Genomic DNA, 15,089 nt, shown 5'->3' with positions numbered 1-15,089 from the left:
GGAGGGAAAAAAAAGCAGCGCTCAAGTTTATTGTGCTTCCACATTAAGTGGCATGATGGAGCTGTTTTCATAGAGTTAATAGGATATGAATCTCTCTCTCTGAAACAGAAGCAGAAATCTTTTATGCTCAAAATAACGGTTTGTTGTGGGTTTTGTTTTGTTTTTTCTTGCAGTCCTCTCGAGCAGACTTGTGGGTCAAGTTCATGGTCCATGAAGCAGAGCCTGATTAAAATAGTATTGTGATGAGTGAATGCTGGCTAGGGGGGGAGTTAGGCATGCATTAGGAGTATTCTGCACTTGCGTTCAGCATTTTGGGTCACTAGTATTTTGGCTATGCTGGTGTAACCCTGGTGGTTTTTAGTAAGGGAATACACCAAAGGGAGGGATTTGATCTTGGACTTAAAAATAACTGTCTTATTTGTACGCTTCCCAGAGGTGGAGGCAAGCATCGGCTTCGGCGCTTCTCAGAGGCCCCATTTCTAACGACCAGTCTGAACCCCAGCAGCAACTGCTTGGTTTAAAGAAAGAATTGCAGCTTTTAAAAACAGCTATGCAGCACCGGGGGGGGGGGAGGGGGGGCGGGAATTATTCCAGCCTGAGTAAACCCTGTAAATTAACATAATGAAGGAAGGTTAGAAGCACCCTTAAATTGTGAAAAATGCTACAGCAGTTAGGCTCTAAACTTCTGCTGTCTGAATCTAGACTGTGTTAGATACCCCTGTAATACTGCACCCCCTTTATTGGTAGAGAGTGCATGTGCAAATGCGAGTGTGTGTGTGTGCACTTCCGTATCACTGGGTAGGGCAGCAATCCGGTCTGCTGAAAGTCTGGTCGAATATTGCAGCTCACATCCCTGGCTATTAAAACTGCCTGGCCGCGTATTAAAGCAGTGGCTTCATATTGGAGAGGAGAAGCGAACACCTCTGCAGGCTGTTTCACACACAGGGCTGGATCTTGCATTTCTTTGTTTTGCAGGGCGTTTGGATGCTCTGAAAATGCTGGTTCAGCCTCTGGGGTCTTGCAGTATTAGTTTGGCCACTGGAAATGGCTTGCTTGCAGCTATGCTAATGAATGCCAGAAACGGTAAAGAGGTGACTCCTAGAAAAACCCAGCCCTGAGCACAGGGACAGCTGGATTTTTTATTTTTTATTTTTCTCCTTTCTTGTGGTGTTTTTCACACAGCAGAGGTGGTGCGTGCATGGCAGAGCAGGTGACTGTCGAGGTCCACGACGGTTCAGACCTGCTGCTCTGCTGTCTACTCCCTGCCCTGTGCCCCCTGCCAGACCTGCTGCTCTGCTTTCTGCTCCCTGCCCTATCTACCTCTGTGCCACCTGTCCCCCTCACCAATCTGTCATGCATCACACAAGCACGTGTAGTGCAGGTTGGCCCCCCTTGTTTAGGTCATCTGTCTTTGAAGCTCTTTCGCTGGCAGTTTTGTCGGAGGGAGTCTTTGAATTATTTTTCGACTTGAACAGACAGCATCCCAGATGGGTGCCCAGGGAAAAGTTTTGTTGTGTATTGGGTTTTTTTTTCCATTGTGGATAAAAAAAATAATATTCAGCCTGAGTGTATAGGATCGCAGGGCGTTATTGTCTGAAGGGAAACCCATTGAACTCTGTGGGAAGCTGCAGTTAGCAGGATCAGGTCACAACGCCTAGAGCTTATGTTGCCTTGTGTGACGGTGGTAGTCACTTGCTGCATTTGGCTTAAGCTTCTCATTTCCGTGCACCGGTCTGAAGATACTGAAAAGGAAAAACAAAAAAACCCAGAACACAAGATTGTCAGGGTTTATTTATTGATTTTTCCCCCCCCCCCCTTTTTTAATTTATGTAGTTGCAGCCTTCCTATATTCAAAGAGATGCTCCGCTTTTTTTGGGGGGGGTGGAGGGGGTTGCCTGTAATCTGCTTTGATTGCAAGAAAGTTTGGTAACTACAGAAGCTGCAAAGCCTCCGTTAGCAGAATGGCAGGATACAGGCTCTGATTCCTTCCCAAGGAAGCCAAATGGAGCAAGGATTTTTCTCACTTGATGGCTCCAGTCTGCAAACAGCATATTGAAACCATTGGCAGGAAGGGGGAGGATTCTGGAAAGGTGGGTTGGAGTCCAGACTGGCAGAAACCCCCTAGAAAAGCAAGGTGCCCTGCAGACCCAGCGAGGTATCAGAGCAGCAGCCGCAGTTTTCTCATCCTTGGCTTATTCCTTTGCCGCCGTACAGTCAATACCTGTTTATAGGAGCGTGGTGCGACGTTGCTTCTAAGTGGCTGTTGCTGTTAGAGAGCATCCTCTGAGCATATGGCACAGGAGAAAATCTTCCTTGGGAAATCTTGCTGGTAAGAGGTTGTTGCTCCTCTGATCAGGTGTTGCTGCAAGCAAGTGTTGGCTGTGCTGCAGCACTTGCTCGTGAGGCAGTATCTTGCTTTGAGGGTATGAAGAAGAGCCCTGTAAAGGCAGCGTAACTTGTCAGCGCTCTAGATATAAGACCATTGACTCAAAATGAGTTGGCAAGCCTGAAATATTATGGGGGAGGGCAAGCAGTTTCTAAATATCGCTCTGCTTGCCTGCCAGATCAGGTGGAAGGAGTTTTCTCTGCCTCTTTTTTTTATCAACAGTTTCGGCTTGCCAATTTTACATCCCAGAAAAAAATGAAATGCTGGCAGCCTCCATCAGCCACAACAGCTTGACATATGAACTCGATCCTCTGTTCTGGTAGATACTTGCCAGCAATAGCTCGGGTGGCCAATTGCTACTATTGCCTTGCGCATCCAAAGTCCTCGTTTTTGTATCGTAATCCTTTTAACGGCACAAAGGAAGGAGCATTTAAAAGTCAGGGGCTTGGTTTTGTTTCCTTCATGTCACGAGGAATCTGTGTGGCTCCTGTTTGAGACTTTCGGATACGCTTTGAATAGGCATCTGTGCACCGCCCACTGCAAAGGCATCACTCGAGTCTGACGCAAGCTCTGCCCCCTCCCAATATTGACATTCCTGGGGACAACAGATATTCATTTCTTGGCTAAATTCCCAATCCGTTCAAAATTCCCATTGACATCAGTAGGAGCTGTGTCTGGCAGTGGGATCGGCTCTAATTAGTGGGTGGTTGTTAGCATGCTCGTGTTGGGAATATTTACGGTAACTACCCCCTGTTCTGACTCGTTATCTGTAACGGCGTTTGGTCCTGAGAAAATACAATAAGACTCCTCCTAAAAAGATGCAATCACACCTATAAACCCCAGGGTGGTCATGTGACACATCTCTATAGGATGCTGGCAATTAAAAACCGGAACTGACCTTCCTAGTGAAGGTGCCTGAGCATTCCCAGTGTGGCATCAAAGTTTCTTTCTGTGTTATTTAGTCCTCAGTTGTAGCCCCTCCAATTCCAGACTTTGGGATTTACAGTCTTTTCGCTGCTCTGTGGCGATGGACTCTTGCAAGGTGACCCCTTTGTCATTCTGAAAGAGGATTAGGATTAAGTTTAAAGTAATCTTGTGTGCCTCTTTTTCAGTTTGGAGAGCAATCTCCAAAAAAATAGCCCCCCAAAACCCTGCAGGGAGCTGCCAAAACAGCGGCTTTTGGTCAACCTAAGCAGATCCGTTAGAAAGGTCCCATACCTCGGTCATCCATATATTCTCTGCGTTGCCACTTCCGGCCTTTAGCAGACCCCTCATTACATGTATTCACATAGGCTTTGTAGTGATTTTTCTACAGCAGCACTGATGTTACCCCCTTGAGCTTGAGGCACTGTAGAGTAGTAGGAAGCCGGACGGGCATTTCATTCTCCTTGTCTGCACTTTTGCTGCTACCGCCTATTTCAGAATTGGAGGTGATTTTATAGTTCATGTGATCCATTTGGGTTTATCTCCTTTGGGAGTAAAAGCAGGGAAAATGGTATTGGTTAGCCTACCCCTGAAAGCCGTATAACATCTTAGATTCTTGTAAACTGTTTCATTTGTTAGCTTTATAAATCATGTATATGGTACTTTAAATTACCCTGGCATTTTATAAATGCTGAGAGAGACAACTGTTCAAGGCTCTGATCTGGAAGACTTTTATATGGGAGATCTGACGGTTTTCACCTACAGAGAGTAGCCTTGTGGACTTTAAGGTTATTTTGAATGTGGCTGTGGATCCGGGGCCTTGACTATTGATGTGGGCAAGCTCTGCACTATTGTGGTGGACTAAAAAGCTGCGTGTTCGCCATTTGCCTTAGATTGGCATTGTCAGAGCTCACTTGGCAAGACGCTTTCTTTAAAAAAATGTAGTGTAAACTATTTAATTTTTTTTAATTTCTCTTTGAGGTCACTTAGGCAAGAGATTAGGTTTTGGTATCTGATCTGGTGGCAGATGGAATATATGTCTTGTTTTGGGAAGGGAGGGAAATGAGAGAGACCTCCCAAAGCAGGGAACAGTTCAGTCTTTTTAATGAAGAAAATCTAAAAAGAGTGATATTGTCAACCTAATTAGCTGAGTGTGAGATGAAGTCAGGGCTAGAGGAAGAGAGGGTCGTTATAGGTTAACTGTCTCCAGTGCTGCTTTAATAATTAGCATGTCACTGGGGAAAGAAAGCCTTGGGGACATACTTGGGGTTCAAACGTAGCTGAGGAAAGGGTCTTTTCCTCCTAGTATTTACAGGTACTACTACCACAGTTCAGTCGGAGAGAGGGAGCGCACGTTATCTTTGAGCTGGTGCTTCTTGCTGTTGCACTTATATTTAGTAGAGAAGCTAAACTCGGATACTCAGCAGTTACCCAACTGGAAGAACAGGTGAGGATGTTTTCTGATGCCATCAGCTGCCTTTCCTTGTCATTCTTGCCATGCAAACTGCCAAATGACTAACTTGTGACTGATGTGGTAATAGCAGAATTGATTTTGCGGGGACGGTTCAGATTGATAAAGTGGAGGAAGCCATACCAATTAGAAAGAGCTCTGAGAAGCCTAAAATTAGGGGAGGAAAGTGCTATCGACTTATCTGAGAAACCACTCAGTGCTTTTCAAAGGCTGTGCTGGCTGTGGGGATAAGCCGTTGCAACACTGATCCTGGTACCAGCGCACTTAGGACCTTGTTGCACCTTATACCGTGAGCCGCACAAATGTTGATCCGTGGTAGTGCTAGCTTGGGGCTTGGAGCAGTTGCACCTTTAGTCTAGAAACCTCTGTGCCCCCTCTGCACAGCTGGGGCTTGCCACTGCAGACCTGGTGAGCAGGAGCAGGGCTAGGAGCCATAGCTATGAGTTGTCACTAGGGCTAGGGCCAGATGTTGCACACAAACTGGTTTAAGTGATTGGAAACTGGTTTAAACTTGTAACAGAACAGAAGGTTGGTGCATATAAACCAGTTTCAAAATGACTGAAACTGATTTAAGATAAACCTGGTTGAATGTAGTATCAGGCTTCACTGATGTGGGTCAAATGGGTTTATGAAACTTCTGTCCCAGACCCCTTTCCTGGTTCAAGTTAAATCACAGTCCCCCAGGATCCCAGCATGTTTTCCAGCGCTGGGCTGGGTTGGGCTGTCTGTTCCAGCAGAGAAGGGTTGGGGGGTGGGGAGAAGGAGAGAGGCAGGGACAGCCCCCAGGCAAACCCCAGCTGGGGTCTGGGGCCAGGGAGGGCAGCTCTGTACCCTTCCCCGAGTACAGAGCTGCCCTGCCCTGCTAACTTACTAAAAGTTACTGCTGGCTGCAACTGCAGAATACAAATCCCAGGGGCACCTGGAAACAGGAAGAGGAAGTGATGAGCAGCCCTGCAGAATCCTGCTGCTGTGATGCTGGACTGCAAATCCCAGAGACCGTGGGGGCAGCAAGAAGAGGAGGCACCAGAAAGCTGTGCCCTAGCATCACCCTGACTTCTGGCTTGAGCCACAGCAGGCATGTGGCTGCATTTCCTGAATCAAAGTTGCATGTGTCCAGTTGTTTCTCAGTTTAATCTTTGCAGTTTAGACTAACTTGCAAAGATTGAATCGATTCAGCCTTGGGCTTTTGGCCTGTCTGTACTTAGCTTAGAGGGCTGGTGAGCCAGGATGGGCTTTTATCCCTGCTTGACGGGCAGGAGTGTGAGGAGTACTGGAGGACTTCAACTTGAGTGGCGAGTGGCCACACTTTAATGGAACAGGAGCTGGGTAGTGTGAAGCGGAGATAATCGTGCCCTGGCGTGGTATAACTTTAAGATACATAATGAGTGTTTGAAGCCACATTTAAGGTATTAATGTGAGCATAACCTGGGGTTAAAAGCTCCAGGAGCCGCCTAAAATTACCATAGGCCCCAAGGCTTGTATTTCTCCTGGAAGGGGTGCCCTCTGGAGAACTTTTGTTCTGCTGAAAGGGATCGGCATGAGGCCTGTGCACTGCTCAGTGCCTATTTTGATGATTTAAGTCATCTTTTGGCCGTGTGTTTGGTGTGAACCTGACCTGTGGGTGCAGCGTGCAAAGCTGCCAACCTAGGAAACGCAGGGGAAGTTTTGAATGTTTCTGACGTTCTTCGCTCCTTGCATTTGAACAACAAATATTAACACATGTTAAAGAGCAGCAGTAATAAAGGTATGGACTGCATGAAAACCACCAGTTTTCAACAATGATGTTCCCACCCAAGCCTGCGTGACTTCTTCCTGAAAGCGTGTCCTTCCCTGGGTGTGAAAGAGTCGCATCGTGATGGGTACTTAGGAACGGCAAAGATTCATGGCTTTCTCCAGGTTTGGACTCGTGGAGCACGACTGTTGTTTGAGTGATTAGATGGCTTGGTAATCTCTGCAAACAGATTGAGACATGGTAGGGGAAGGAAAATATAAGAGAAATTCCACGTCTCCACTCAAAATGAGTCCCTCTTGAGTTAATAAGTTCTCTCTTGAGTTAAATTAAGCTCTCCTTTAACACTGTCATTTTGACATAGGGGCTGTTGTTGGGCACTTCCCAATTCAGAGAAGATTGTGCTGCCTTTTACTTGATTATACTGGAATAAATCGGGTATTTTGAGCCAAATGTATTAGGAGCGCGTGGCATTTTGAAAAACAAGTTCCCTGCAACTTCTTGGACTTGTGTTTTTATATTTAACGTTTGCTTGGTGCCCACATGCATGTAGATGCTTATGGTTTTGACCACTGAATCCTGAGCACTTTTCTGCTGTGGGGAGTGCATTTCTCTTAGATTTAAATAAATAATGTTTCAGCTAATGAAACCAAAAAACCCGTGGAATGTGCAAGCAAAGCAACAAAGCAAAAAGAAATTAAATTTCAAAGGAAAGAATAACAAGGGGAAAAGTAGAGGGCAGTTTAATCGGGGGGGGGGGCGTGTTCTGTAATGCTTTCTTTAGTTTCTACAATGCATTCTCCTCTCTATTCCCAGCTCTAGTTATGCTATAGCATGCAAAAATTTCCATTTTTTTTTTTTTTTTTATTTCTGCTTGGAAGAGACATTCAGGCACCAAAAAAAGATACAGCTTTCTGTTTAGAACAAGCCTATCAGTGGTTTCCAAAACTAAAAATGTATGTTAGGGGGCTGTCTCTTTTGGCCTTACACATCTGAGTAGTTCCAGTGACTTCTTTGGGAATACTTTTGTACATAGAATAAGTCAGGCCTGTTCCCAGATCTTCCCATGCATTGCACATTTGATATAACATTACTTCCCAATACAAGTTGTTTATTTGGATTTTGTATCAAGTGGGCAAGACTGGGTGAGACACCTTAACATAAAAGATAACCTCTTACATTGCAATTATCTAGGAAGTTCTAAACTCTTCTAATTCCTTCTTCCTCTTCCTCCTAAGATCTAGTAGGAAATCAATCCTCTGATTAAAGCTGATTTTTAGTTCATCTTAAACTCTTAGGGCGAAGGTATGAGAGACTGGATACTTGAATTGTTATAGCTCTTCCCATTGCAGGAAGGGTGGTGGGGCTGAACAATGAAAGTAGTTGAAATTCTCATTAGTTTCGGTTTCAGTGGTAGTTGTAGATGCTTGGTACTCTTGACATATACTATACTTGAATTTTATAATTGATAATAGTGATCATATTATAGTATAATGCTTGTTTTCCTCTAACTGCAGATGCAGAAGAAGTAATATTTCCCTGCAAATAGAAGAATGGTCTTTGTAAGGCCTTTGAATTGTACAGTCCATGCAGTTTTATTTGTAACGTTATTCTTAATGTCCTTAATCTAGCTTGCTTCTGAGATTTGTGTATCAATAACAAAGCACGCAGATGCTGCCAAAAGCAGGTACCAGGTTTCATACGCTTTCTCCTGGCTCAGAAGAGCATGAAGGCTCCCTTTTTTTCATTTGCAGCTTCCCTATTTTTGTTTGCTTGTATTATGTAGAGCAGACGGGACTCTTCAGTGAAAGTTGGGAATAATTCCACTGCGGTGAATGGATTCACATCCATGTAAAGGCAGAGTAAATGAGAATGGATTGAGCAGCATACCTCTGTCTGATCAACTAAGGAGCAGCTAGAGAAATTCAGTGCCAGCTCTTGCTGTGGGTGATAGGTTACTGGGCTGCGGCTCAAGCAGCTTCCTTATTCCCCGTCGACCCTTAATATAGCCAGTGTCTGCAAAGGCAGCTCTTTTTGGCTCCTCATCCCACCTGTTGGGGAAAAACCTGCAGAATTTCGAGGTCCATGTAACCGGTTTGCAAGTTCCCCTCTTCTCATTATGTCCCTTCTGCCAACTCTCTACTCAATTACTTTTTAGTTATTGGCAGTAACAACCCTAGAGAGTTAAAGGATTATGCCAATAATATATTATTTAATGGCACAAGCTGAAGTATCCAAGCAAAAGAGGAAAGAGAAAGCTTTATGAGTTTAGGTGTGGTGCCGCTCATCTAGGCAGGACAGAGAAAACAGCATTGAACAGAGAGCAGGAAAAAGGCTGAGGGTTTAGGTGTCTTTACTGAATGCAAGTCAACATCCTTTTCCAGGCTGTTAAGATGGGAGGAGAGTGGACACAGGCAGCAATGAAGTTGGAAGAGGAGGATTAGGTAGGGCTGGCTGGAAAATGCCCTTTCTGTTTCATTGCTTTGAGGTTTTCATAATTTGTGTTCATTTTGACTAGGAATGAAATGGAATTGTCATTATTGTCCCATTTTCTTCAACAGAAACGGACAGGTTTTAGATCTTTCTATCTCCGGACTTGAAAAACCATCCCACCAAAACTATCCCACAAAATGGACAAAAGCGGCCTTTTTTTAAAGGATGAAAAATCTTTAATTGCGATCTTTTCGGTCCTCTGTAGAACTGGGATCTAGAGCTTCAGAGGATCAGAAGCACAGGGTGTGGTGGAAATGATGATCTTCAAATGACTCTGTGGTTTGGAGAGACTGTAGTATAGGTAGGGAGGTGTTGTGTGGGTACGTACCTCTTGAATTCAAAGTACATCACCTGTGCTATAGTTTTAGGTTTGAAAGGAGCAGTTTCCAGTTGCTTTGAGACTTGTAGGCGGCTGAGAGGAGGATAAGAGGAGGTAGAGGAAGGGATAAGTAGTAGCAAGTCCGTATAGAGTTTGCATCCTGGAAGACTAGCTTCGAATGGGTTCTGGAGAGCAGAGAGGGGAATGGGATGGGGGAGGTGATGGAGGTGATTTAGCACCCTTTCTTTGAGTGAATAAATAGCCAGACTGCTATTCTCTGACTGCAGAGTATGAATTTATGGAGACCATAAAAGAAGCCATGACAATAGTTGAGGCAAAAAGTGATGAAATAATAAGAATTTCAGTAGAAGCAGGGTTAAGCTAAAGATTGACACAGAGATGGACATGGACCCAGAGCGAGAAGACAAGATGAGGAGGAAGTCATTTGTGTTAAGTTAACGTGGCTTCATAGTTTTGGATAAGTGGACCAAAGGTCCCTGGCTGGATCAGGCACATCACTGGCCTGAACAGGTGTCACTGGAGTTAGAGCCACACAAGCCTTTGGTGACCATCGAGCACAGGAGAGGAAGAGTCTTTGTTTGTAGATGAGACTAACTCAAAGTAAGGTTTTCAAACCATTGGTTGTCTGGGTGGGTGGACGCATTTACTTTAAGCTGCGTGTTTATCAGTTTTCTTGTGCGCCAAAGCGTGCCCTAATTCCTTGTGCTTGCTGCACAACAGAAAGCAGGCGAAGAAATGGGATGTGCTTGTAATTAAAAAGTATTATTGAATGCAATTATAATCCTCCGTGAAGAAATGTGGCTATTTAGTTTTGAGTAGAACAAGTGAAAAACCTACCCGGCATTTATCCTTAGCCTGCGGTAAAAATGACATGACGTCCAGCTTCTTGTGCAGGTCTCCTGCCTCCTCCACTCTTCCTTTTTGGTTCAAATGAAAACTTCATTCTTCGTTTCCTTGCAGACAGGCCAGACTTGTAGTGATGCCAGTGCAGGATGATGGTTGGTATGTCTGATCCTGAGCTGATTGCTTGTCGCTGGTATGAGAGCAGATCTCTCCTACATGGCTGTCCACATGCTCTCTTGACTTTTACCCATTGGGCCCCATTACAATGAATGGGACTTCATGGATGTCCGAGGAATAACGACTGCCTGTGAAGTGCTTTCAAATCCTTCAGGGTGAAAGATGCTGTCCAAATGTAACATCATTTTTAAAGAACATCCGCTAGAGATGAAGCCATGTAATTCACTTGGTCACGTGGCGTCGGCAATAAAACTAATGCTATAATGCCACTTAAAAAGGTTTTGAGTTGCACTGTGGGGGGGAAAAAAGAGGATCCTGTTGTGTTCACGAGTATGTCAGAGAAGTTCTGGTCTTGGAAAATGACAGGCACGTTGGGACACAGCTGAATTGCCTGACTTAAAAGTATTAGAAGCTGGTCTCTTTACCTGGGCTGAAAGACACACAAGTTTAAATTTCATTGATTTTATAGACATTTGGGCTGGAAGAAACCTCCAAAGATCATTGAGTCCAGCCCCCTGCCCAAAGGGCAGGAAGTCATTTGGGGTCATAGGACCCCAAAATTAACAACAAAAAACCTAATAGCATATTTAAATAAATGTACACCTTTTTTTTCCATAATTTTCTGTATTCAGCTTCTCCTTGCTTAAAAAAAAAAGTGAGCTCTGATCAAGTTTGCATTTTATGTTGCGCATGTAACATGCTGATTTCCCCCTCCCCCCCCCCCCCCCAACTAAACATGCAGCAGGGATTCAGTAACAGAAAAGTGAGACCGAGCCATCCATGACATACCGAAGCATTGGTTTTGTCAGCCAGAGCTCAGGGGCTTTTAAAAACTTATTTAGTCTAATTTCCACCTTTACAGTGTCCCATCTCTCCGTGGTGTTTCCTGCATCATGTGTCTTCCTCATTGACTCAGACACCGCACGACTGAATAAGCTACATGGTACATCTTGTTCGAACGGAGGCTACAACTTCTGCACCGGTATGGCAGGATGGGGTGTTTCTAATGAGTGTAGATGGGAAGATGGCTATTCCTGCCTTCCCTGTTCCAGCGAAACCTTAATGAGCCCCCTTGCTGAAAACGTCAGCACCCATCCTGCCCGAGGGCCCAGGGAATAGGTAAGGTTGGGGGGGATGACCCATTTGCACCACATCTTGAAGCCTGTTTTACATCCCGTGCACAGATCCCTTCAAATCCAGCCCCTGTTGCATGCACAGGATGTGGCTCTGCATCTTTGCTGTATCCTGGGGTCTACCCAGATTTGGGCTTCCTTTCTTTTTAACCACTTGGCCCAGGACACTTGAAAAGTGTCGAATCCAGTCAACCTTAACTGCTCTGTTGCTGTGTGGGGCAACTGCCCCAAAGTGAGCAACTGGCCTGTGGTGTATCCAGAAGCCTTTCTATCAAAGTGGTGGTGGTGGTGGGGGGGGGTGTATGTGCATGAAAACAGACATTGTGTTTGTCCATCAAATTAGGGAAGGGGCTGGTCATCCCCCCCACATTTGGTTTCATTTGGCCCATCGAGGCAGGCAATGGACTGCGCTTGCTGGGAGAAATCTCTTCTTCCTGCGAGGTGTCCCCCTACTTGCTCACCAGCCTGAGAGCCGGTCCCATTGACCTGAAGCAAGGGAGCATTTAAAGTATCGTTGCTTCTGCGGGCCTTTTTCAACTCTTTCATTTGAATATGTTGGGATTCTCCTGTGGCTGGTGCAGAATGTTCTACAGGCAATAACCATGTTCAGCCTTGCAACAGCCCTGGGAGGTGCAGAAAGAATATCTCAATTTAGCAGCTGTATTACAGAGGGGGAACACGACTTGGCTCCATCAGAGCACGTTGAGAGCAGAAACTCGGGTCTCAGCTGACTGTAGGGGGCGGATGTCAGCTGCAGCTATTTGTAATTCTCCAGGGGAGAATGCAGAGTATAATTTCATACTCCATAAAGATGTTAACCTTAAAAGCCTCCCATTCCATAAACATCTCCTTTTTAAAAAAAATAAAATAAATCGGTCTTCCAGTCTGTCTTTCCAGTGAAGGGTAGACAAGAACCTGAAAAATACAAGGTTCTCCACCTTGGGAGGAAAAACCTGCAGCATCCTTATAGGCTCGGCAGTGCTACGCTGGCTAGCACTACGGATGAAAGGGACTTGGGGGTCATCATTGACCACAAGATGAACATGAGCCTGCAACGTGATGCTGTGACTACTAAAGCAACCAAAACGCTGACTTGCATCCACAGATGCTTCTCAAGCAAATCCCGGGACGTCATTCTCCCATTGTACTCGGCCTTGGTGAGGCCGCAGCTGGAGTCCTGCGTCCAGTTTTGGGCTCCACAATTCAAAAAGGATGTGGAGAAGCTTGAGAGAGTCCAGAGGACAGCCACGCACATAATCAGAGGTCAGGAAAACAGAGCTTACGACGACAGGCTGAGAGCCATGGGGCTCTTTAGTCTGGAAAAGCGCAGGCTCAGGGGTGACCTGGTGGCCACCTACAAGTTTCTCAGGGGTGACCACCAGGATCTGGGGGAATGTGTGTTCACCAGAGCACCCCAAGGGATGACAGGGTTGAACAGTCATAAACTACTGCAAGACTGTTTCAGGCTGGACTTAAGAAAGAATTTCTTTACTGTCCAAGCCCCCAAGGTCTGGAACAGCCTGCCATCGGAGGTGGTTCAACCACCTACATTCAGAAAGAGCAAATTGGATGTGAATCTTGCTGGGATCCTATGACCCCAGCTGACTTCCTGCCCTTTGGGCGGAGGGCTGGACTCTGATCTTCCGAGGTCCCTTCCAGCCCTGATGTCTATGAAGTAATGTCAACCTAAAGCCTGTAGAGATTTGAGGACCAGTGGAGTAACAGAAAGCATGGACGGCCTGATCCTGTGAGGTGCTGAGAATTCAAAATCACTAAGAACTTAGGATGGGGCACTGTCAGTGAACATTGCATGTTTCCTGTCATGTCATGTTCCCGCTTTTGGCATTTTTTGCTTTAAAACACGTTTCGGGAGGAGGCAGGGAGCATGCATTTGGCAGAGTGAATGAGTGAGTGACAATGGATTTGTAAAGAAAATCAACAAAATGCAGCACATCTTCATCCTTCTCATTCAGAAGTTTAGGAATCAGCTGTTTGTCAAGGTATAATATTTCTATAGCTAAGCGGGGAAGATATGCATTACTTTTCTTTCAAAAAGTTATTAAAATTGTTACCGTTCACTCATCAGCCAATTATGACATTCAGTGCAATACAATTACCCTATTCTTTTTCGTGTCTTTTATGAGTACCTTGGCCTACTCCATAGGCTGTCTAAGTAATCACTGTTTTTATTACTGCCTAAAGCATTTAAAAAAAAAAATTTCCTATGAAAGCTTTTACTCAGGCATGCATTTGAATAAGTCTTTTTCATAAGAGACTCTGATAGCTGACTGAGTATCAATTTGGATGACGTTGCGGGAGGAAGAAGATTCAAACCTTTGTATTCGGCATCTTAGTCTGAAAACGTTAACTACTCTGCCTCATCTCATTTGCGTCGGGTTAGGGTGAAAGCATCTACTAACTGCGGTAGGGGCCTGAACCTATGAGGTCTTGAGCAGACTGGTTTAAGAAGGGATGAGGATGCTTAGTACTTCATATTGTTGATCCCTTTTTGGAGGAATGAAATGCTACTATGCTAGCTGGAGTGATATATATTTTTTTTAATCCATTATCCACACCGAACTCCCAGAAAGTGCATCTACACGCATATTAAAGTGCATAGTCTGGTACCTCACAAAGGAGGTACTAAATTTAATGCACATTAGCAAGAGCACATTAATGAATGTGTAGACACGCCCAGTAGGTGCCTCAGTGTACTTCAGCAATATGCAGGTAGTTTGTGGATACACATGGGACTCCACTGACTTCAGCGAGGGCTGCAGGTGAATAAGGCAACTCGGCTCATGAGGCCCGATTCTGCAGGCCCTCATTTATGCATGCAGCTCTACTGAAGTCAGTGAGATAAGGTGCTTCATCTTGCTTATGCCAGCTAAGGAGGCAGGATCAGGCATTTTGATTGCACATTCATCAGTGACTCCAATAATCTATTGCAATTAAAAATGGTATAACATGCTGTTTTGCAGATGGGTATGGTGGTCTACCCTTCATCTGCTTATCCACCTCTTTTGTCTAATGAGTAGTTTGTGGTTGTCTGATGGTGTTCACACTTTTTTTCCCTAGGGGGGACTGTGACATCAGCAGTAAGTCAGCCAATCACTCCAACCCTCTTCTTTTTTTCCCCCGCCCCCCAGGCTTCTTCTTTTTAACTACCTTTGTCCCTAAAGAATGATCAGACCTTTTGGTTCAGATGATATAAATGACGCTTTGACTACACAGGTTTGAAATACAGTACAGCTGATGGCCTTGGGGTTTTTTTCGACTGTTCCTGTCTGATATAAAAGCTTGAGTACAGAAGATTATTCCTTTGTAAGATGTAACTGTTTTCTAATAAATATTCAGCTCCACTCTGCTATAAAAAAATCTTTCTTCTGCATCACCTACATGAACAGAGGAGCATTTTAGATATTTTAAACTGATGATCCAATTGATTGGTTGTGCTTTATTGGCAAAATACAGTATCTGTGTTTATATGGTACCTGGCTGGATTTATAGATTTGGCAACTTGGCTGGACTAATAGGAGAAATCAATAGGTCAGCTCACGATGAGACGTAAATAAAGAAGCTTGCCCCCCGGT

At 44.9% G+C, this 15,089-nt stretch overlaps 1 protein-coding gene across 4 annotated transcripts in view; it reads left to right on the top strand.

Annotated features, from left to right (window-relative positions):
- Window positions 1-15,089, top strand: part of FGF13 (fibroblast growth factor 13) — a 334,864-nt gene that overhangs the window by 2,480 nt on the left and 317,295 nt on the right. Inside the window, exon 2 of one of the 4 annotated variants that reach the window (XM_090060585.1) lies at window positions 11,226-11,345. The exons of 2 other annotated variants lie outside the window; for them this stretch is intronic. In XM_090060585.1, coding sequence (XP_089916711.1) covers window positions 11,226-11,345 — 120 coding nt within the window. Of the gene's footprint in view, window positions 1-11,225; window positions 11,346-11,463; window positions 11,483-15,089 lie in introns of those variants that run through there. One more of the 4 variants, XM_090060586.1, reaches the window with a different exon arrangement.

The sequence above is a fragment of the Crocodylus siamensis genome, chromosome 8 (assembly GCF_052110815.1).
Source record: "Crocodylus siamensis isolate JL-2025a chromosome 8, ASM5211081v1, whole genome shotgun sequence".
NCBI classification, from domain to species: Eukaryota; Metazoa; Chordata; order Crocodylia; family Crocodylidae; genus Crocodylus; species Crocodylus siamensis.
The sequence above is the reverse complement of the archived record's forward strand: the minus strand, read 5'-3'. Positions and strand labels throughout refer to the sequence as shown.